At 52.1% G+C, this 24,340-nt stretch overlaps 2 protein-coding genes across 3 annotated transcripts in view; one reads left to right on the plus strand and one right to left on the minus strand.

The window, feature by feature from the left end:
* Window positions 1–24,340, plus strand: part of LOC134944063 (caspase-8-like) — a 314,204-nt gene that overhangs the window by 237,385 nt on the left and 52,479 nt on the right. The window contains exon 8 of the transcript XR_010181842.1: window positions 5,029–5,153. The gene's annotated coding sequence lies outside the window, so the exon portion shown is untranslated. The remainder of the gene's footprint in view (window positions 1–5,028; window positions 5,154–24,340) is intronic.
* The window catches only part of TRAK2 (trafficking kinesin protein 2), a 252,517-nt gene continuing 233,805 nt past the window's right edge, over window positions 5,629–24,340 (minus strand). For both annotated transcript variants that reach the window (XM_063932597.1, XM_063932596.1), the window contains exon 16: window positions 5,629–9,142. In XM_063932597.1, the coding sequence (XP_063788667.1) occupies window positions 8,485–9,142 (658 nt within the window). In that variant the 3' untranslated portion in view covers window positions 5,629–8,484. The remainder of the gene's footprint in view (window positions 9,143–24,340) is intronic.

The raw sequence follows: 24,340 nt of genomic DNA on the forward strand, positions 1-24,340 counted from the left end.
TGTAAAAAGCCTAACGTGTGTACCCAGCTGTCAGACGTCTCTGCATCTTACAGCCCAATTGCTATCAAAAATCCTGCTGCGATCAACTTGGTATTACCCCCAATAGACGCTATTCTCTCAGTGTCGTCTCCGTAATTATTTACATCATATACTAGTGTGAATCCAGATATATCAACCAACGGTGCCAAGAACCAGTAAGCGAGTAACTCAGTGTATACAGACATAGCTCTGCTCATCTTCACTGCGATGCGACACGCTGCGCAACGTGCTAGCCTGTGACTATTATTCCAAGCCGGTGATTGCTCCGGTCCTAATGGAATTAATGGAGCGATCACCGACTTTGAATATTCACAACTCAGCGCGGTATTCAGCGAGGCGTGTTGCAGCATCACAGCGAGATGAGCTATATCTTTATAATACATCATGTGATCTCTGTCTATTAATCCTCACAGGGAGAATACGGCAGAATAATAGCACTTTATTCTATTACAGGGTGTAGTCACTCAGGTACCGGTTGTGCCACACCAGCAGATATTACATTATTAGTGTACACTTGTATACAATGCTTACAGTCATTCTGATGTATATTATATTAATGCAAAGTATTAGAATGTTTATATTGACTCTTACTACAAGGTCCCATTAGAACGCTGTATTTATTAATATCTTATTCTCTAATAGTCATAGGTTTCCCACACGCATAATATACACATGTGCAAGTGTTTCCATATTGTTCTGCAGCCGTATGTATCACTGAGTAAATAGAAGTTATGTTGCGCCAGACTGTCCATATACACAGCGTAATCCAGATTCTGTTTCTTAAGGCGGCCATACATTAGGACGTCCAGTGTCCTTATAATTTCCCCGGCAGCTCCAGGAGTACGATAGATCGTTAGGTCAGGAAAAGTACCGAACGATCTATCGTACGACCTGTGACTCATCGCTACATAGATCACCTGATGTGCGGCACATAAGACCAGAGGATCCAGCATACGACCCGCGGGACCGCGCATCGGATCGGCATCATTAGTGAAGTGCACTTTTACTAAGGATAAATCGATATCGGGCGCATCAATCCGATGATCTTTCAGGTGTGTGTGTGTGTGTGGGGGGGGGGGGGCTTCACAGCTCAGAATTGTAGTGATACATTGAATGCCACACCTGATATGCTCATTATAATATACAGGACTGAATATAAATATATGGCCGCAATTTCACTATAAAATGATGAGCGTATAGTATGTTTAGTTATTCTCTTATTGTAATCTCATATATACATAATGATATAGCAGATCCGTATAGGGTGTATGTAAGCACTCCCCGTGCCTGCTGTGGATTTAGCTGCGCACAAACATCCGATGCTGCGTTTATCAGACATTGCCATATAATTCTCAGGGCTGGGTGTATTATACGCCAAGGTAGCAATTGTATTGGAAAAGCTTGGATTGGTAATACATATAATTATTAGACAATGGTCCCTGTGCACACAGTGGGTGTATTAGGGCAGTGCTGGGTTACACTGTACGGCATATAACACTGGCGCTTTGTTCCTCCTGAGATAATACAAGTATACAGGACCTCCACCTGGTTATATATGGACAGGGATATATGATTGCTGTAATCTAGGATTCTGTGCGGACAATTCTCTTTGTAGTTTTGGAAGGACGATCTGGTAATGTACAGAAGACTATCTGCTCCAAAATGCCGGAATCAGGACAAAGCGCTTGTTCGGATAAATGTCTGAACGGCCATTTCTGTGTTTGGAGCAAATAGTGAATTACCATTTGCCCCCATACAGATGTGTCCTTATACATCACTGCTGCAGTCGCACCAAAGAGCCACTCTCCGCGCACCAAGCCCCGTCAGACTCCGCTAGCATCGGGCGTAATATTACCTGTATAAGAAGTGCTACAATGCAGCGGCCGTGGTGGTATTCCACGCCAGGTTCCGCTGTGCTTCATATACAGACAGCGTCACACACAGATATATACAACACACATCGGATTAATCGGCACAGTCTCTGGTGCGTCCTAGTCGCATTGTGTTGCAACTAAAATAAATTTTTGGATAAAAAGGTGATAAGAAAACGCCCGGTGCCAGCAGCATCTCATGGCACGTGTCGGCTCCCTCGCGTCAGGCGTCACATGGCGTATTGAGGCAAGCTGTACGAGGACACATCTGTACTTTACCAGATTTCGTTCACACCAGATAGAATTGACAGAGAACCGTAAGGTGTGCACCCAGCTTTACATTGGCCCCAGTAAGGAGTGCACGATGCCATATGTGACCGGATGTGCCCTCGCTGCCCGCACAAAGCAATCACAGACTGGTCTTTCAGTCTCACGGGACCTTGCCAATCGGGATTCCCTCTTACGGTCACTAACTGCCTGTTACCGACTCCACCCATTGCACGGAGGGTGGGTACGTTGCTGCCACCACCAGGTGCTACCGCTGGCCCTGAAACCACTTTACTGCTCCGGCTCCTGCCACCGGCATCTGAATACCGCTTACTGCTGTGTATGCGTAGTCATGCTGCTGGCACACCTCCGGACTGGCGCCGCGATCGCCCACTGGGTACTGACCATTGACATAGGCCCTGCATCGGTAGCTGGCAGAGGGCGGAGCTCAATCCAGGACAGGCGGAGAACAGGACTGCTTGTCGCAGGATGAAAGGCGGGTGTCTTGCAGGAAGATGTTATTGCACAAATAGTCTTACAGAAGACTCTTCCCTCTTTCAGGGGAATACAGCGTACAGATGTTCCAGCAGTTCATCATTCCTGATGTCACAGTATATACTCTCCTCTCCGGCCGGAGAGATCCATCTCCACAGGGTCATAGGCCCAGTTCTTACACACACTACCACAGGCGCTAGTTCCGTCCTGGATCCTTTCAACCAATCGAGGTTATCTCACAAAGTATGAATAAATACAGATAACATTTCAAAATGAGTGAAACTACCGGATAAATCATTGTCCCGCTCCCCCTCCATATACACATATATACATCCCAGACCAGAGTGCATTCCTAAAACAGTCTGATGTAACATACCGTCTCTTTCACAAATGTGAATAAACTTGAATTTCAATTTCATCCAGACCTAATGGACACTTTGCTATTGTAGGGTTTATCTGCGCACTGAGATTCTAAATGTGTGGACGAGCTGCTAACACTTGTAGGTGACCGGACTACAGATTGTAGAAATAATTGAGATATAGTGTAGCGCTCAGTCCTAGCTTCTAGTTTTGCTGTCTAAGTGAAAGTAATACTTTCTGTGAGTGCGCTTAGGTTAATTATATTCAATAGATGTTTAAATCTCTCAAACGGTGTACAATATCACAGAATATTGTACACCGTTTGAGAGATTTAAACATCTATTGAATATAATTAACCTAAGCGCACTCACAGAAAGTATTACTTTCACTTAGACAGCAAAACTAGAAGCTAGGACTGAGCGCTACACTATATCTCAACTAATGGACACTTTACATAGAGACACGCATAAGCCCACCCGGAGGGCATGTCACAGAGAGTGCTCGGCTGATCGACACTTACCCCCGTGCTGGGGCTAGGTCAAATTATTAGCTGGATGAGAATGTCCCATGAACTGTTCCCAAATGTCAACACCTAGGTGCACTTACACATCAGAGCTATACATGCATTCAAGCAGTCACACTAGTACCCCTTTCACACCGCAGCTTGAACCCGGTAAATTGCCGATTTTTAAGGCTTCCTAAACGGTTCGAGCTGCGATGTGAAAGGGTCACCTTCAATTTACCGTTTTCAAAATACTGGTATTTTGAAACGGTAAAAAAGCAGGGTCCTACCCGTTTCAGACCCGTTTCATTGTGCAGTGTGAAAGGGTCTGAAACTGTATTTGCAAGCCCCAGAAGGTGATAGGCTGTCTCCATGTGTGATCTCACCAGGCAGAAGCAGGAAATAAACATTTATAATGACAACCACTGTTTTGTATGGGTGAAACGGGTTCAGTGTGAAAGGTACCAAAACGGTAATGAAATGGTAATATACTGGTTACAACATGCGATGTGAAGGGGGTTTAACTGCTCAGACCCGTTTAAAGAACCGTTTAAAGAACCATTTCAAAAGCAGGTTTTGCGATGTGAAAGCAGCATAATATATATAATCGGTATAGCCAACAAAGTCGGGTTATTCAGCAAAAAGTAAAAAATTTGTGGCCTGTAGTTCAGTCAGACACTGGACTTTCCCTGGAGGACACCAGAATCATGTGCTGTTATTCAAGAAATCGTAATTTACGAGATATATTGGTTAAGGCTGATATAACAAGTACTCGTGACACCACAACTTTTCTTAGCAGCAGAAAGGGGTGTATCAGATGCACCTGTACCACTTGCCAATTCCTTATCCCTGGGGATCAATTCCCACATCCCCTTACCGGTAGGCCCATTTTTATCAAGTACCGATTACCATGTTCCTCCAGGTATGTGGTCTACCAGTTGGTGTGCCCCTGTGGGCTGTCATACGTTGAGAAGACCGAACGCATGTTCAAGGAACGTATGGCAGCCCACAGATCGGCCATCAAGGCGGCCATTACTACAGGCCAGAGCGACCAACCGGTCGCTAGACATTTTCTAACAGCCAGACACCCTTTGGTGTCTTTACGATACCGTATGATAGACCATGTTCCCCAATCTTTGAGGGGAGGGAACCGAGGTCTTAGGCTGCTACGTTTAGAAACACGCTGGATTCATCAGTTAGGAACTTTACACCCCAAGGGTCTTAATGATCACTTGGGATTAAACTCTTTTCTGTAATGGCCTGCTTGCATGTTATTATGTGGTATTGAATGCAGTTCCCCCTCTAGGTTGGTTGATAACAATAGCCCATGTTCGTCATATTTAGGTGATCCAGCCTGGCCATTTTATCACTTACATTGTGTTGCTAGTATGTGTTTATTAGGAGCGTTAAGTTAAAATGCAATGTGAGTAGTTATTTAACGTAAACGAACATTGTTATTATACGATATGTTCTCTTGTTGTTGTATTCTGGTAGCCATGGTGATGGGGAGCACGGCTATGACGCATCGGCTGATGACATCACGCGCTATGCGCCGCCCATCCGGGAACCGGTCCCGCCAACGGAGCAGCGTCTTCTCACTGGTGCATGGGGGTAATTAGGTAAGTGTCTGTTTTAATGCTTTGTAATACCTGACGAAAGTGCCACAATAAACGGCACTGAAACGTTGCCATACGACTGTGCTACACAAGAGTGATTTGTCAAGACGCCAGGAGTGCTGCATATTTCTACCTCTGTATTCACTTCATTATACATGCGGGCACCCGGCGCAGATGGGAAGCATTAAATGAGAGCCGGACATTGCAAAGATTGTATATATATATATATATATACACACATATATACACATACATACATACCCCCATGTAGAGGCCAGCCTTTCGCTGCAGCCTGGGTCTAAGCGTTCCAGGCTGCAGTCCTGTACAAGTGGTGCCTCAGCGCTGATTGTCCCCCCTCAGTGCCATGGCCGCCATCTTGACCTGTTCCCCGGCCACACCATACTATTAAATCCATTTGTAAAACACATTTGTTACGTGTTATAAACACAAATTTAAATGATTAACGCCACACCAGATAAAAAGTACAAAGGTCCAAAAGGTTTATTGGTGGAAACATAAAAACAAGGTAGGATATATATATATATGCAAAAGCACATACATATAATATATATATATATATATATACACATACACACACAAAAGGAATACACATATACATATGTCTTATATATATATATATATATATATATATATATATATATATAAATATATAAAACATAAAATCAGTTTTTCTTCCAAAGACTTTGATGCAGGGCTTTTTTTTTCCTTCAAGATTTTTACTTTGTTTTTTTAAGTGGACTGGCACAGGATAATTCTGCAGCGCCAAACCGCTGACTGCGCAACGTGCACCGTACAGATATATACGGGGAAGCAGAGCGCTGTACTCTGCACTGAATCTCACACACTCAGTAGCGTCATCTAGTTGTAAAGTGACGGCTGCAGATCTGTAGCACGAACATGTACAGAGGATGGAAACTGTACAGCGCAGCCCCGGAATAGTGACCCTATCACATAGAGACAAATATTCAGACGGGAAGGATATACAGAGACCCTCGCAGCGACAGACGCAGAGCCTAATTTGTACAAGATCAAAGCAAACGGATCGTCGCGGATCTGTGCAAATATTGCAGCTAATTGTCAGTCCCTGATCCCGACGTCAGTGATGTCACCGGTTACTATCAGCTCTCGCCGCCCACGCTGTGTAATAACGGGAAGCCTCTAATGACAGCGTCAGCGCCTGCATAACAGACCCTAAAGGGGGAATTACTGCGACTCTTGGAAGAGAAGATGCAGCTCGTGCTTCAGTCATTACAGTACAAATATACAATGAATCTGTTTATATATGATCCCCAGCCGGGAAGCGAGCCCTGGATGTACTCTGTGCTGGCTCATTGCCTGGCAGTCGGGAGGGGATTGCTATCAGTCAGCGTCTGACTGTCTGTGGTCGTCTCCAGGTCTCATCGGACGCGATCCTGTAACTGATGCTGGCACTATTATCCCTGATCAGCTCCGCCACGGCCACAGAACTGGCACCACTAAGCGGCCACAACACTAAAACACAACAACGTAACACTCACAATGCACACTAGTGCAACAAGCTCAGTTTGCAAAATAAAGGTTTTCGTTTGACATTGGCACCAAGGTTATTTGCACTTGTTTCTCCAATAAGTGGACGGTGTATATACAAAGCAGAGCCGGCAGCCCCTGCGCCTCGGTCAGACGGCGAGAATGATAAGACGGCACAGGATATCCACTTCATCTATCTCCCAGGCGGGACTGACGCCCTCCTAGGAATTATCTGACCATTCCATAAGTGCCTGCACCAGGGCGCTGTGTTGTGGGTATTACCTACACCCTGGGAGCGGTGACCATTACCCTGCAATAAAAAGCATTTTATGCCCATCTGAGGAAACATGGGAAACTGTATTACTGCGCTATATATAAAACATCTAGTGGTTGCTAAAATAAACCGGGCTAGGCTGCACGAAACACAACACACAGGGGGGAGGTATATACTGTGCGAGTGGAACCTGGGGTAGCGCAAACACAATACCGCAACACTTATCACCCAGCGGAAGAAAGGATCAGTAAAATATTACTTCTAGATTATCCAACAAAGAATGTTATACATCTGGTTACTATTTACACTGACAGTTTTGATATATAGAACCAAACTATGGATGCCGCAGATTAGTAACAGCACACCTTGTTACACGGACACTATACACAGGGAATCGTCTTATAGGGATGCGGCCATTTCTCGGATCCACAGTGTCTTCCCCTCACATAAATATTCCTTTTCCAGCTTTCCCACGATATAAAAACTTCCATCATCCTTTACAAAGTTTGTGCTTTTTAGGTTTTATACGGAAAACAAATCCTTCCTCCTCCACAAATAACAATCTACAGTCACATTAAAACGCCCATCAGCCGGCGATAGAGCTCGCCGCGGTTATTCATCACCGACTGCGCTACAGCCCTACAACACACGCTGGAGTATTCTGGCGCTTTTATAGTACGCTTCTAAAGACAAATGACTTTGGCGCGGTCGCCTCACGGTTGGAGATGTGACACGGCTGGGCTTAGGCGCAGGCTTTTCCATAAACCCTGTAGGGCGGAGGTATGCGGGTAATATTGCACAATAACATTGTACAGATCTCTAACATGTTTGTAATAGTAAATAACTATGTAAGGTAAGAAGTCCCCACATTTTCAGGGCATCGAATGGTAACTCAGCCGGACGTTACAAAAGTTTTGTTTCTAGACTCTTGCGGATATTGGCTTCTTGTAGCTTACAGATCTTATTATAGGGGGTAAATGCCTTATATTTATATAACTCCCAATGCTATGTACACTTCAACTTTTTGATCCTGGAAATGTGTAACACTGTAGGTAACATTTGTAGCTTTTGGTTAAATGATCTTTAGTGCGAATCTCCTACACGCGGCTGGGCGGTGTGTGGCGACTTATTCAGCAGATTAGCGGTAAATGAGTCCCAGCGGCGACCAGCGTTCTCCCAGAGTCTGCAGGAGGACCGTTCTGCTTTCCAAGTGACTCCACCAATGACAAACCCACGGTACATATTCTTAGTGCGATTTGGTTCCTAGAAGAAACCCTGCAGAACTGTTCCCCTCTGACATCCCACGTGTCCACATCTGGATTCTCCTTCCTTTAGACTTTCAATAAAACTTTCAAAGTCCTTTAACTAGATCTCACTTACCCACAGCGAGATCTCAATGCTTTATACACCTAGCATTCAGAAGCCACCTGCTCTATCACCTTCTCAACATGCCGGTACCTCCAGTAACTATCCCTGTACAGAACATACTCTATAACTCCTTCATCGCACTAAGAATTTACATTGCTCTCGTTCTCAGTCTTCTTTTAAGCTACCCATTTTTGGAGAAGAGGTGCAGGCTGGAGGTGCAAGTCCCCCAATAATAGTCGGAAGACTCTGGTTCCTTCTCAGACCACCCAGGAGGCTGCTGCTTGTTGCCACAAACATCGATTCTTGCCGCCTTAGCCCGCCGCTTGGCGCTGGCACCTGCATTTCGCCACTTGCCTGTGGTTGTTTGACAACTCTTGCAATTCCTAGGCGCTTTAACCGCTCCACCAAATTCATCTTCAGCTGCCCTAAGTCCGCCTGGTTCCGAGCTGACTTTAACCCATACATTTCCTGAAGAAAGCTCTCAGCCGGCCTGGAAACCGCCAGGAAGGTTTCAGAGGAATTCGCTCTTGATTCAAAATTCAGAGGAGAAGAACATGGAGAACGGGACGGGGAATTGGGCGGAGTGGAAGGGAGGAGCAAGTTCTGCGGACGTGGCGGCTTCTCTGGGGGCAGGGGGCTGTTGACCTTAGCAGAAATCCCTTGTTCCTGGAGGAGTTTGGCCAAGTTACTGGTGCTGTTTAAGTGAGAATCGGCTTCTTTTCCGAAGCATTCTCCGACACTCAGCCGACACGACATTGCTGGAGAACTCACCAATGTGCTGGTGGTGCTTCCATTCCCAAAGGATGATGGGGTGTACATTGAACTATGGTCAAAAGAGACAAGAAATAGTTACTACAGTATATTGCCAACAAGTAAACAGGACAACAAGAGTGACCAGAGTTTTCTTTACTGGCCCTCTCCCCAGAGTACACCCGCAGCTGGGCCTCTCCCCAGAGTACACCCGCAGCTGGCCCTCTCCCCACAGTACACCTGCAGCTGGCCCTCTCCCCAGAGCCCACCTGCAGCTGGCCCTCTCCCCAGAGCCCACCTGCAGCTGGCCCTCTCCCCAGAGCCCACCTGCAGCTGGCCCTCTCCCCAGAGCCCACCTGCAGCTGGGCTCTCCCCAGAGTAACCCGCAGCTGGCCCTCTCCCCAGAGTACACCTGCAGCTGGGCCTCTCCCCAGAGTACACCTGCAGCTGGGCCTCTCCCCAGAGTACACCCGCAGCTGGGCCTCTCCCCAGAGTACACCTGCAGCTGGGCCTCTCCCCAGAGTACACCCGCAGCTGGGCCTCTCCCCAGAGTACACCCGCAGCTGGCCCTCTCCCCAGAGTAACCCGCAGCTGGCCCTCTCCCCAGAGTACACCCGCAGCTGGCCCTCTCCCCAGAGTAACCCGCAGCTGGCCCTCTCCCCAGAGAACCCTGCAGCTGGCCCTCTCCCCAGAGTACACCCGCAGCTGGCCCTCTCCCCAGAGTAACCCGCAGCTGGCCTTCTCCCCAGAGTACACCCGCAGCTGGCCCTCTCCCCACAGTACACCTGCAGCTGGGCCTCTCCCCAGAGTACACCCGCAGCTGGGCCTCTCCCCACAGTACACCTGCAGCTGGCCCTCTCCCCAGAGTACACCCGCAGCTGGGCCTCTCCCCAGAGTACACCTGCAGCTGGCCCTCTCCCCACAGTACACCTGCAGCTGGCCCTCTCCCCACAGTACACCTGCAGCTGGCCCTCTCCCCAGAGTAACCCGCAGCTGGCCCTCTCCCCAGAGTACACCCGCAGCTGGCCCTCTCCCCAGAGTACACCTGCAGCTGGCCCTCTCCCCACAGTACACCTGCAGCTGGGCCTCTCCCCAGAGTACACCCGCAGCTGGGCCTCGCCCCACAGTACACCTGCAGCTGGCCCTCTCCCCAGAGTACACCCGCAGCTGGCCCTCTCCCCAGAGTACACCCGCAGCTGGCCCTCTCCCCAGAGTACACCCGCAGCTGGGCCTCTCCCCAGAGTACACCCGCAGCTGGCCCTCTCCCCAGAGTACACCCGCAGCTGGCCCTCTCCCCAGAGTACACCCGCAGCTGGCCCTCTCCCCACAGTACACCCGCAGCTGGCCCTCTCCCCAAAGTACACCTGCAGCTGGCCCTCTCCCCAAAGTAACCCGCAGCTGGGCCTCTCCCCAGAGTACACCTGCAGCTGGCCCTCTCCCCAGAGTACACCTGCAGCTGGCCCTCTCCCCAGAGTACACCTGCAGCTGGCCCTCTCCCCAGAGTAACCCGCAGCTGGCCCTCTCCCCAGAGTAACCCGCAGCTGGCCCTCTCCCCAGAGTACACCTGCAGCTGGCCCTCTCCCCAGAGTACACCCGCAGCTGGCCCTCTCCCCAGAGTACACCCGCAGCTGGCCCTCTCCCCAGAGTACACCCGCAGCTGGCCCTCTCCCCACAGTACACCTGCAGCTGGCCCTCTCCCCAGAGTAACCGCAGCTGGGCCTCTCCCCAGAGTACACCTGCAGCTGGCCCTCTCCCCACAGTACACCTGCAGCTGGCCCTCTCCCCAGAGTAACCTGCAGCTGGCCCTCTCCCCAGAGTATACCCGCAGCTGGCCCTCTCCCCACAGTACACCTGCAGCTGGGCCTCTCCCCAGAGTACACCCGCAGCTGGGCCTCGCCCCACAGTACACCTGCAGCTGGCCCTCTCCCCAGAGTACACCCGCAGCTGGCCCTCTCCCCAGAGTACACCCGCAGCTGGCATTCTCCCCAGAGTACACCCGCAGCTGGCCCTCTCCCCAGAGTACACCCGCAGCTGGCCCTCTCCCCAGAGTAACCCGCAGCTGGGCCTCTCCCCAGAGTACACATGCAGCTGGCCCTCTCCCCAGAGTACACCCGCAGCTGGGCCTCTCCCCAGAGTAACCCGCAGCTGGCCCTCTCCCCACAGTACACCCGCAGCTGGCCCTCTCCCCAGAGTACACCCGCAGCTGGCCCTCTCCCCAGAGTACACCCGCAGCTGGCCCTCTCCCCAGAGTACACCCGCAGCTGGCCCTCTCCCCAGAGTACACCCGCAGCTGGCCCTCTCCCCAGAGTACACCCGCAGCTGGCCCTCTCCCCAGAGTACACCCGCAGCTAGCCCTCTCCCCAGAGTAACCCGCAGCTGGGCCTCTCCCCAGAGTACACATGCAGCTGGCCCTCTCCCCAGAGTACACCTGCAGCTGGGCCTCTCCCCAGAGTACACCCGCAGCTGGGCCTCTCCCCAGAGTACACCCGCAGCTGGCCCTCTCCCCAGAGTACACCCGCAGCTGGCCCTCTCCCCAGAGTACACCCGCAGCTGGCCCTCTCCCCAGAGTACACCCGCAGCTGGCCCTCTCCCCAGAGTACACCCGCAGCTGGCCCTCTCCCCAGAGTACACCCGCAGCTGGGCCTCTCCCCAGAGTACACCCGCAGCTGGGCCTCTCCCCAGAGTACACCCGCAGCTGGCCCTCTCCCCAGAGTACACCCGCAGCTGGCCCTCTCCCCACAGTACACCCGCAGCTGGCCCTCTCCCCAGAGTACACCTGCAGCTGGCCCTCTCCCCAGAGTAACCCGCAGCTGGGCCTCACCCCAGAGTACACCTGTAGCTGGCCCTCTCCCCAGAGTACACCTGCTGCTGGCCCTCTCCCCAGAGTACACCAGCAGCTGGCCCTCTCCCCAGAGTAACCCGCAGCTGGCCCTCTCCCCAGAGTAACCCGCAGCTGGCCCTCTCCCCAGAGTAACCCGCAGCTGGCCCTCTCCCCAGAGTAACCCGCAGCTGGCCCTCTCCCCAGAGTACACCTGCAGCTGGCCCTCTCCCCAGAGTACACCCGCAGCTGGGCCTCTCCCCAGAGTACACCCGCAGCTGGGCCTCTCCCCAGAGTACACCCGCAGCTGGCCCTCTCCCCAGAGTACACCCGCAGCTGGCCCTCTCCCCAGAGTAACCCGCAGCTGGCCCTCTCCCCACAGTACACCTGTAGCTGGGCCTCTCCCCAGAGCCCACCTGCAGCTGGCCCTCTCCCCAGAGTAACCCGCAGCTGGGCCTCTCCCCAGAGTACACATGCAGCTGGCCCTCTCCCCAGAGCCCACCTGCAGCTGGCCCTCTCCCCAGAGTAACCCGCAGCTGGGCCTCTCCCCAGAGTACACATGCAGCTGGCCCTCTCCCCAGAGCCCACCTGCAGCTGGCCCTCTCCCCAGAGCCCACCTGCAGCTGGCCCTCTCCCCAGAGCCCACCTGCAGCTGGGCTCTCCCCAGAGTAACCCGCAGCTGGCCCTCTCCCCACAGTACACCTGCAGCTGGGCCTCTCCCCAGAGTACACCTGCAGCTGGGCCTCTCCCCAGAGTACACCCGCAGCTGGGCCTCTCCCCAGAGTACACCCGCAGCTGGGCCTCTCCCCAGAGTACACCCGCAGCTGGGCCTCTCCCCAGAGTACACCCGCAGCTGGCCCTCTCCCCAAAGTACACCCGCAGCTGGGCCTCTCCCCAGAGTACACCCGCAGCTGGGCCTCTCCCCAGAGTACACCCGCAGCTGGGCCTCTCCCCACAGTACACCTGCAGCTGGCCCTCTCCCCAGAGTAACCCGCAGCTGGGCCTCTCCCCAGAGTACACCTGCAGCTGGCCCTCTCCCCACAGTACACCTGCAGCTGGGCCTCTCCCCAGAGTAACCCGCAGCTGGCCCTCTCCCCACAGTACACCCGCAGCTGGCCCTCTCCCCAGAGTACACCCACAGCTGTCCCTCTCCCCAGAGTACACCCGCAGCTGGCCCTCTCCCCAGAGTACACCCGCAGCTGGCCCTCTCCCCAGAGTACACCCGCAGCTGGCCCTCTCCCCAGAGTACACCCGCAGCTGGCCCTCTCCCCAGAGTACACCCGCAGCTGGCCCTCTCCCCAGAGTACACCCGCAGCTGGCCCTCTCCCCAGAGTACACCCGCAGCTGGGCCTCTCCCCAGAGTACACCTGCAGCTGGCCCTCTCCCCAGAGTACACCCGCAGCTGGCCCTCTCCCCAGAGTACACCCGCAGCTGGCCCTCTCCCCAGAGTACACCCGCAGCTGGCCCTCTCCCCAGAGTACACCCGCAGCTGGGCTTCTCCCCAGAGTACACCAGCAGCTGGCCCTCTCCCCAGAGTAACCCGCAGCTGGCCCTCTCCCCAGAGTACACCCGCAGCTGGCCCTCTCCCCAGAGTATACCCGCAGCTGGCCCTCTCCCCACAGTACACCTGCAGCTGGGCCTCTCCCCAGAGTACACCCGCAGCTGGGCCTCGCCCCACAGTACACCCGCAGCTGGCCCTCTCCCCAGAGTACACCCGCAGCTGGCCCTCTCCCCAGAGTACACCCGCAGCTGGCCCTCTCCCCAGAGTAACCCGCAGCTGGGCCTCTCCCCAGAGTACACATGCAGCTGGCCCTCTCCCCAGAGTACACATGCAGCTGGCCCTCTCCCCAGAGTACACATGCAGCTGGCCCTCTCCCCAGAGTACACATGCAGCTGGGCCTCTCCCCAGAGTACACCCGCAGCTGGCCCTCTCCCCAGAGTACACCCGCAGCTGGCCCTCTCCCCAGAGTACACCCGCAGCTGGCCCTCTCCCCAGAGTACACCCGCAGCTGGCCCTCTCCCCAGAGTACACCCGCAGCTGGCCCTCTCCCCAGAGTACACCCGCAGCTGGCCCTCTCCCCAGAGTACACCCGCAGCTGGGCCTCTCCCCAGAGTACACCCGCAGCTGGGCCTCTCCCCAGAGTACACCCGCAGCTGGGCCTCTCCACAGAGTACACCCGCAGCTGGGCCTCTCCCCAGAGTACACCCGCAGCTGGGCCTCTCCCCAGAGTACACCCGCAGCTGGGCCTCTCCCCAGAGTACACCCGCAGCTGGGCCTCTCCCCAGAGTACACCCGCAGCTGGCCCTCTCCCCAGAGTACACCCGCAGCTGGCCCTCTCCCCAGAGTACACCTGCAGCTGGCCCTCTCCCCAGAGTACACCCGCAGCTGGCCCTCTCCCCAGAGTACACCCGCAGCTGGCCCTCTCCCCAGAGTACACCCGCAGCTGGCCCTCTCCCCAGAGTACACCCGCAGCTGGCCCTCTCCCCAGAGTACACCCGCAGCTGGGCCTCTCCCAAGAGTACACCTGCAGCTGGCCCTCTCCCCAGAGTACACCTGCAGCTGGGCCTCTCCCCAGAGTACACCTGCAGCTGGCCCTCTCCCCAGAGTACACCTGCAGCTGGCCCTCTCCCCAGAGTAACCCGCAGCTGGCCCTCTCCCCAGAGTACACATGCAGCTGGCCCTCTCCCCAGAGTACACCCGCAGCTGGCCCTCTCCCCAGAGTACACCCGCAGCTGGCCCTCTCCCCAGAGTACACCCGCAGCTGGCCCTCTCCCCAGAGTACACCCGCAGCTGGCCCTCTCCCCAGAGTAACCCGCAGCTGGGCCTCTCCCCAGAGTACACCTGCAGCTGGCCCTCTCCCCAGAGTACACCTGCAGCTGGCCCTCTCCCCAGAGTACACCTGCAGCTGGCCCTCTCCCCAGAGTAACCCGCAGCTGGGCCTCTCCCCAGAGTACACATGCAGCTGGCCCTCTCCCCAGAGTACACCTGCAGCTGGCCCTCTCCCCAGAGTACACCCGCAGCTGGCCCTCTCCCCAGAGTACACCCGCAGCTGGCCCTCTGCCCAGAGTAACCCGCAGCTGGGCCTCTCCCCAGAGTACACATGCAGCTGGCCCTCTCCCCAGAGTACACCTGCAGCTGGGCCTCTCCCCAGAGTACACCTGCAGCTGGCCCTCTCCCCAGAGTACACCTGCAGCTGGCCCTCTCCCCAGAGTACACCCGCAGCTGGGCCTCTCCCCAGAGTACACCCGCAGCTGGCCCTCTCCCCAGAGTACACCCGCAGCTGGGCCTCTCCCCAGAGTACACCTGCAGCTGGCCCTCTCCCCAGAGTACACCTGCAGCTGGCCCTCTCCCCACAGTACACCCGCACCCTTTATGTTTCAGGACCCTGTAACATTCTAAATAGTGAACAGCAGGGGCTGGATCCAGCACAGTATTCACAAGAAACCATCCCAAGCAGCCGACAAAAGCAACGTATTATGGGGGTGGGGGGGATTTTATAAGACGCAACATCTGAGAAGTGTAGTCAGGGCGCAGTTGGAGCAGCCGGAACTTCAAGACCACCAATATCGCCCAATTCACCTCGCACCCCATAGAGGTGCCAGGGAAAATAAGTGATGTAGACAATACAGTGAATAGAAGCCCCCCATGTATGAGGTACCGGTACAGCGTTATCTCTGTGTTACCAGGTATATGTCCGGTAACGAGGCGCCTCTGGGATAAACACCGGATGATAAATGAAACTGGAGGAGGTAAAGGGAAGTACTCTGGTGCAGGGCAGCCTGCTCTGGGATGGCATCTGTCGTTACTAGCGGCAACCCCTGATTACATTCACAGCTCCGTCCTATTTCACATAATTAGGTTCCTGAATGTATAAAGAAATTCATGAAATTTCCCTCCATACAAAGTCCAGCAGTATACTCCTTTTATTCATAAGGACTCCAGCAGTAAATGTATTTCATGCTGAAGTGGTTCTGTTGTATTCCAGACTGAGCCCGGTATTTGAAAAGAAAAGAGTTTATCAAGATATATTTCTCTTACGATGCTGGGGTCCATTTTAGTACCATGGGGTATAGACGGTTCCGAGCCTTCGGCACTTTAAGACTTTTCAATAGTGTGATATGGCTCCTCCCTCTATGCCCCTCCTCCAGACCCCAGTTTAGTAAATGTGCCCGGGAGACTGGATGCACACCAGTGGAGCTCTACAGAGTTCTGCTGGAAAAGACTTTGTTAGGTTTTTTATTTTACAGGGAAGCTGCTGGCAACAGTCTCCCTGCTTCGTGGGACTTAGGGGGGGAGTAGGAACCAACTTCTCAGTTAGTTTAATGGCTCTGCTTCCGCTGACAGGACACCATTAGCTCCTGAAGGGTACTGAACACAGCTCAAGCCTGGCCAGCGTTCACTCCCACAGCACTGCCGCCACCCCCTAACAGAGCCAGAAGTCAGAAGGCTGGTGAGTTTTTACCGGAGACCTGCAGAGAGGGGCCCTTCGGTCATCATGGCGGCATAAAGGTACCAGCGCAGCTTGTGACGCTGCGCAATAAGATGTCTCTCCGCACAGAGTGCAGGGCGCGCGCGGGGGGGGGGGGGGGGGGGGGGCGCTCTGAGGGGCATGATAAATCCTTACTCTCACTGGCAAAAATAGGATTTTGGTACTTACCAGGTAAATCCTTTTCTTTGAATCCATAGGGGGCACTGGAGTACTCTTGGGATATGGACGGCCTCCATAGGAACAGGGCACTGAATATTTAAATTTAGAACTCTCCTCCCCTCCATATCCCAGAGTACCTCAGTGTTTTTTACTGAGCCGAACAGGAGCTAGAGAGGTTGACAATGGAGAATTACATATAACATAACGGACAACAATAAAGTTGACACATAACGTTACTGACAACTAAACAGTTGACACCATAACCGATAGAACTTGAAAATTTGAACCAGTCGGTGAGAATGTGTTACCATAAGATCCCCTGAACTTACCACAAAGCAGGTAAAACTGCTCTGGGTGGGCGTCCAGTGCCCCCTATGGATTCAAAGAAAAGGATTTACCTGGTAAGTACCAAAATCCTATTTTCTTTTTCATCCACTAGGGGTCACTGGAGTACTCACGGGACGTACCAAAGCTTCCCCCGTGGGCGGGAGAGCTGTTTGGCACCTGTAACACTAGGCGGCCAAAGCTAGATGCTGATGCCGCAAACGTATCAAACTTGTAAAAGCGCACAAACGTGTGCACTGATGACCACGTAGCCGCACGGCAAAGCTGCGTCGTAGAAGCCCCACGACCAGCTGCCCATGAAGTTCCCACAGAACGTTAGAATGAGCTGTTACTGATGTAGGCGGCTGTAACCTAGCATGAAGGTAAGCCTGACGTATGGTCAATTTAATCCATCTGGATAAGGTCTGCTCAGAAGCTGGCCAACCCATCTTGGCAGCATCATAGAGAACAAACAACGTATCCGTCTTACGAACTGTAGACGTTCGGGATACATAAACGCGTAGTGCGCGCACCACATCCAAAGTTCCAGAATCCTCTGTTAACACAGGAACTACTATTGGTTGATTGATGTGAAAAGATAACACTACCTTTGGTAGGAAAGCGGGATTCGTCCGAAGTTCCGCTCTGTCATCATGAAACACCAAATACGGTGGCTTGCATGACAAGGCACCCAAATCTGAAACACGCCTTGCCGAAGCCAAGGCTAGTAGAAAAATTGTTTTCCAAGTGAGAAACTTAATATCAACTTGTTGTAAGGGTTCAAAATATGAAGACTGTAAGAAATCTAAAACCAGATTCAAGTCCCATGGCGCTGTAGGTGGAATGAATGGAGGCTGTACTCTGAGGACACCTTGCAGAAAAGTGTGTACAGACGGCAATAGAGCCAATCGTCTTTGAAAGTAATTTGACAAAGCAGATACCTGCACCTTAAGTGTAGATACACGCAGACCTCCATCTAACCCCGTCTGTAGAAATAACAAAAGACGGGATAACTTGAAAGATGAAGTCGGAAACTTCCGAGCTTCACACCAACCTATATAGGCACGCCAAATTCTGTAATAATGAGCTGCCGTAACAGGCTTCCTAGCTCGTAACATGGTTGGTATAACCGATTCTGGAACGCCCTCTCTTCGTAAGAGGGCGGTCTCAACAGCCACCCTGTCAAACGCAGCCGCGCTAAATCGGGGTAAAGGAACGGACCCTGTTGTAACAGGTCCGGACGTAGTGGGAGCGGCCAAGGATCGTCTGCGAGTAGTCTGCGGAGATCCGAGAACCAAGCTCCCCGAAGCCAATGAGGCGCCACTAGTATGACTGTGGCGGACTCTCTTTTGATCCGTTTTAGCAACAGAGGGAGCAGCAGAAACGGTGGAAACAAATACACGAGGCCGTACGGCCACGCGATTGTGAGAGCATCCACCGCCACTGCCCGCTGGATCTCGCGTTCTGGACACATACTGGGGCGTTTGGTGATTGTGGTGAGACGCCATCAGGTCCACCTGAGGGTAACCCCACCTCTGAACCAACATGTGAAACACCTCTGGATTTAATGCCCATTCTCCTGGATGAAAATCCCGACGGCTGAGATAATCCGCCTCCCAGTTGTCCACTCCCGGAATGAACACCGCCGACAATATCACCTGGTGATATTCTGCCCAATTGAGGATTCGAGCTACTTCCCGCATTGCCATGCGGCTCTTTGTTCCTCCTTGTTTGTTGATGTATGCGACTGCCGTTGCGTTGTCTGACTGCACTTGGACAGTCTGAGATCGAAGCATGTGTACTGCTTGCCGTAGTGCATTGTAAATTGCGCGGAGTTCCAGGACATTTATAGACAGCAATCTTTCGTGATCCGCCCAGAGACCCTGGAGTTGACAATTTTGAACTACAGCTCCCCAACCTCTGAGACTCGCGTCCGTCGTTAGAATTATCCAATTCCATCCGCCGAATAGTTTCCCTGTGGTTAAATTGTGTTCCTTGAGCCACCAGAGTAGAGACACCCTTGCTCTTGGCGACAACCTCACCCTGTGGTGAATTTGCAGATGCGAGCCCGACCACTGTGCGAGCACATCCAGTTGAAAAGGACGTGAGTGAAATCTTCCGAACTGAAGCGATTCGAAAGCCGCCACCATTGTGCCTAAGAGGCGAATGCACAAATGTACCGAGACTGTGCGTGGCTTGAGCACTTATTGTACCAGATGACGAATAATCTGTACTTTCTGTTCTGGCAGATAAATTTATTGATTTACCGTATCGAGAATCATACCTAGGAATTGAAGTCGTTGATACGGAATTAGATGTGATTTCTTGAAGTTGACAATCCAACCGTGCTGTACTAGTACATTGTACGTTAGCAACGCATGTTGGAGGAGCATCTGTTGAGACGGAGCTTTGATGAGCAGATCGTCCAAGTACGGAACGATCATCAGTCCCAGGGATCTGAGATGAGCTATCATCACAGACATCACCTTGGTAAATACCCAAGGCGCTGACGAGAGGCCAAACGGTAGAGCCTGAAACTGGTAATGGTTCTGCCGTATCGCAAAACGCAAGAACCTCTGATGAGGTGGCCAAATCGGAATGTGTAAGTACGAATCCTTGAGATCTAGCGCAATCATGAATTCCTGTGGCTCTAAACCTGCAATTACCGACCGCAGAGATTCCATTTTGAATCTGTAGTGAGTGACGTACTGAGTGAGACCTTTTAAGTTCAATATTGGCCTGACGGAGCCATCCGGCTTTGGTACCACAAACAGACTATAATAATAACCCTGACCTTGTTGGTGTACAGGGACCGGAATCAAAACTGCTGAACCCAGCAGGGACGGAATGCAATTTGCAGAACCGCCCTCTTGTCGTCCGACAGAGGCAGTCCTGTCTTGAAAAACCGCAGTGGCGGGAGACAGTCGTACTCTATTTTGTAACCTTTTAACACTAAATTGCGGATCCACCCATCTGTGGATGTCTGGAACCACGCCAAATGGAACGTCTGAAGGCGTGCTCTCACAATTGGAGATCCGAGATGGGCTGGGAGCCCGCCATGCCACTGGCTTGTCGGTGACCTTAGCGTCCTGATGACTGGTGTTGGTTTGTTGGAAACCACGTCCTCGACCGCGTCTACCAGGCGTGGCTGTTCCTCTACCACGGCCTCGAAAGGTCTGAGGTCTAAAGGATTTGAACGCCGGGCCAGAGTATTTCCGTCTAGGTACCGTTGGAGGCAATGGTAGGAAAACAGACTTTCCTCCCGTGGCCTCAGAAATCCATTTGTCCAATTCAGGACCAAACAACTTCTCGCCACCGTAAGGCAACGCCTCTATACCTCTGAAGTGAGCTGACAGACGTCAGTAGAAGCTGTACATAGATAATCAGCAGCTTCCCAGATTTGATCAGCGAGAAGTATAAGGTGATCGTCACGTAGGGCAGACTTGAGTTCTGTTATCCATACTATTAGCGCCTTAGTTACCCAAATGCCAACCAACCCAGGTCTAAGCAACACTCCTGCTGCTATATACATGGACTTTAGCATAGCTTCTATTTTACGGTCTGAAGGGTCTTTAAGCGTAGTAGCAGTTGGTACTGGTATGGTTAATTTCTTTGTAAGTTTAGACACAGACGAATCCACCAATGGCGGATTCTCCCATGTAGCTGTCAAAGACTCTGGAAACGGGTAACGAGACTTAAATCTGCGAGGTATAGAAAACCGTCTGTCACGATCCGGGTATCTGGACGCCATTTCTTACCCATCAGATGCCTCCTAAGGCTGGCTCAGCGCTCCAGGACCGGATCCCATCTGTTATCCTGATGTGTACATTCCTGTATCCTCTCCTGTCACTCTGGGACGCTGTCACAGTAAACGCCATATTACACCTGGCATGGCGTCTCCCGCGGCCTCCGCCGCCGTCCCTGAACTTCTGCATGCAGAGTGTCTGAGTGGCGATTACGTCAGCCGCGGCCTCCGCTGTGTCCGCGTGGTTGGATGTGCATCTGTCAGCCTGGCGCCTCCTGTCTCCGGTGGCCGGCGCCGCCATTACTGTTTTCATTACCACATGGATTACAAACCAAACTTCCCTCCAAGTGTCTGCATGGGCGCAGCCATCTTGGATTCTGTCAGCTGATCATTTCCACCAATCTGTTCTCAGTATTGATAATCTGCATAATTGCCTAGCCAATCCCTTCCTTGCTGCAGGTATAAATACACTGTGCCTGAGCAAGGAAGGCGTCAGTGCTTTGGTTGTCAAACCTAGTTCCTGTTTGTCTCTCTCCTGTGATTGTCTTCCAGGTTCCAGCTCCTGTCTCAAGACTTCCACCATAGAGACCCGCACCAGCATTCCACCTGCGGTGTAGCCTGACTCTCCAATCCATTGTGGATTCATCTGTTTCCAGCTACAACATTACCTGCTTCCAGCTCAGCTTCCAGCAGAGTACAGCTTCCCTTAAAGGGCCGGTGTCCTTTCTACACTTTACCACTCTCCACCGGTATTATTATTTCTCCGCTCTCAAGTTCTACATTTCAGTTCATATTTCATCGCTCCCAAGTTCATTTATTATTTAACTGGTTCCAGCCAGTATCCACTCCGTGCTAACAACAGTCTGGTTCCAGCCAGTATCCACAGCAGCTGTTTTATCTTCAGCAACCCAGCTTTTCCTGGAACACCAGCTGGCACAATCCTGGGTTATCTCCATTGCTACAGTCGGGCCTGGTAAGGACTTTCCATCTAGAAGATCATAAGAACTATCTCACACTACCAGTGCCCTGTGGCTCCTGCCATCCTGTAGTACCCAGGAACTGTATTTATTCTTTGCTGACTTTTACGTTTTCTTTTACTGCTGCTGTGTTGCGGAGTTGTCATAATAAACATCATTGACTTTTATCCAAGTTGTCGTGGTCACGCCTTAGGGTAGTTATTATTCATGTTACTTACATGTCCAGGGGTCTGATACAACCTCCCAGGTTCCGGTACATCTCAGCCCCTACAACTGAGGCTGCCTCCCGTCAGCTCAGGCCCTCAGTTGTGACAGTAAGCACTGACCTAATGAATCCAGCCGGAGACCAGGATCAAGCGGCCAGGCCGATGCAAGAACTGGCAGCCCGACTAGAACATCAGGAGGCTGCACAGGGCCACATCATCCGCTGTCTCCAGGATCTCTCTACTCGGCTGGATGGGATTCAGACAACTCTCCGTGGATCAGGCGCGTCTGGTGCGTCAACCACAGTGACTCCAGCTATAACCCCACCCACCTTACCCATTTCTGCTCCACGTCTTCATCTTCCAACGCCAGCAAAATTTGACGGATCTCCAAGATTCTGCAGGGGATTTCTCAACCAGTGTGAGATTCAGTTTGAGCTACAACCTGGCAATTTTCCCAGTGACCGTACAAAAATTGCCTACATTATTTCTCTTCTCAGTGGCTCAGCCCTTGATTGGGCATCACCGTTATGGGAGAGGTCCGACACCCTGCTATCTTCCTACACTGCCTTCGTGTCAACATTCAGGCGCATCTTCGACGAGCCAGGCCGGGTAACCTCAGCTTCATCCGAGATTCTCCGTTTACGCCAGGGGTCACGTACTGTAGGACAATATCTGATACAGTTCCAGATCCTGGCATCCGAACTGGCATGGAACGACGAGGCCCTGTATGCTGCATTCTGGCATGGCTTATCTGAGCGTATTAAAGATGAGTTAGCTACCAGAGACTTACCTTCTAAGTTAGATGAGCTAATCTCACTCTGCACGAAAGTTGATTTACGTTTCAGAGAGAGAGCAACTGAGCGTGGAAGATCATCTGCTCCAAAATCTTCTGCTCCTCCTCCTCGTCAACTGTCACCATCTAAAGATGAGCCCATGCAACTTGGCCGTTCCCGTTTAACTCCTGCTGAGCGCCGAAGACGTCTCTCCGAGTTTCTTTGTCTCTATTGTGCAGCTCCGTCTCACACCATTAATGCCTGTCCCAAACGTCCGGGAAACTCCAAATCCTAGCTCGCCAAGGAGAGGGCCGGCTAGGAGTAATGATCTCCTCTCCATCTCCTCAAGATTGTAATCTCCCAGTCTCGCTTCAAGTTGCTCAACGTTATCGGAACGTCATTGCCCTCCTTGATTCCGGAGCAGCTGGGAACTTTATTACCGAAGCCTATGTTAAACGGTGGTCCCTACCCACCGAGAGACTTCCTTCGTCCATTTCTTTAACTGCCGTGGATGGCAGCAACATTTTTGATGCAGTTATTTCTTTAAGGACTCTACCAGTTCGTCTGAGAGTGGGAGTTCTTCATTCCGAACTTATTTCTTTTTTAGTGATTCCAAGAGCCACACATCCTGTGGTCCTGGGCCTTCCATGGCTCCGTCTTCACAATCCTACAATTGATTGGACGACTACGCAAATCCTGGCATGGGGTTCCTCATGTGCTGAGACATGTTTGTTTAAAGTATTGCCTGTCTGTTCTTCCTCCCCCAGGTCGTCTGATGTTCCACCTCCTCCATATCAAGATTTCACGGATGTGTTCAGTAAAGCTTCTGCTGATATCCTTCCTCCTCATAGAGAATGGGACTGTCCGATTGATCTCATTCCAGGGAAGGTTCCACCTCGAGGCCGAACTTATCCGTTGTCTCTGCCTGAGACGCATTCTATGGAGGAATATATTAAAGAGAACCTAGCAAAGGGGTTCATTCGACCTTCTTCTTCTCCAGCCGGCGCAGGCTTCTTTTTTGTAAAAAAGAAAGATGGTGGTCTGCGGCCGTGCATCGACTACAGAGGTTTGAACGACATTACCATCAAGAACCGTTATCCTTTACCCCTGATTACTGAGCTCTTTGACAGAGTTAGCGGAGCTACCATCTTTACATACAATCTCATCCGGATCCGTGAGGGTGACGAGTGGAAGACCGCCTTTAACACCCGTGACGGACATTATGAGTACCTCGTCATGCCCTTCGGATTGAGCAATGCTCCAGCTGTCTTCCAGCATTTTGTCAATGAGATCTTCAGAGACATTCTATACCGTCATGTCGTGGTCTATCTAGACGATATCCTCATTTTTGCCAACGATTTAGAGGAACATCGTTTTTGGGTTAAAGAGGTTCTGTCCCGTCTCCGTGTCAATCATCTCTATTGCAAATTAGAAAAATGCGTCTTTGAAGTCAAGTCCATTCCGTTTCTAGGGTACATTGTGTCCGGTTCCGGACTAGAGATGGATCCTGAGAAACTACAAGCAATCCAAAATTGGCCGGTACCCTTAACCCTCAAAGGGGTCCAGAGGTTCTTAGGGTTCGCCAACTATTACCGAAAGTTTATACGAGACTTTTCCACCATTGTGGCGCCTATTACTGCTTTCACTAAGAAGGGTGCTAACCCGTCCAAGTGGTCTGAAGAAGCCATGCAAGCATTTCATCTTTTAAAACAAAGGTTCATCTCTGCGCCTGTTCTGAAACAGCCTGACATCGACTCTCCTTTCATCTTAGAGGTGGAT

Source organism: Pseudophryne corroboree, chromosome 7, assembly GCF_028390025.1.
Source record: "Pseudophryne corroboree isolate aPseCor3 chromosome 7, aPseCor3.hap2, whole genome shotgun sequence".
In the NCBI taxonomy this organism is placed as follows: Eukaryota; Metazoa; Chordata; class Amphibia; order Anura; family Myobatrachidae; genus Pseudophryne; species Pseudophryne corroboree.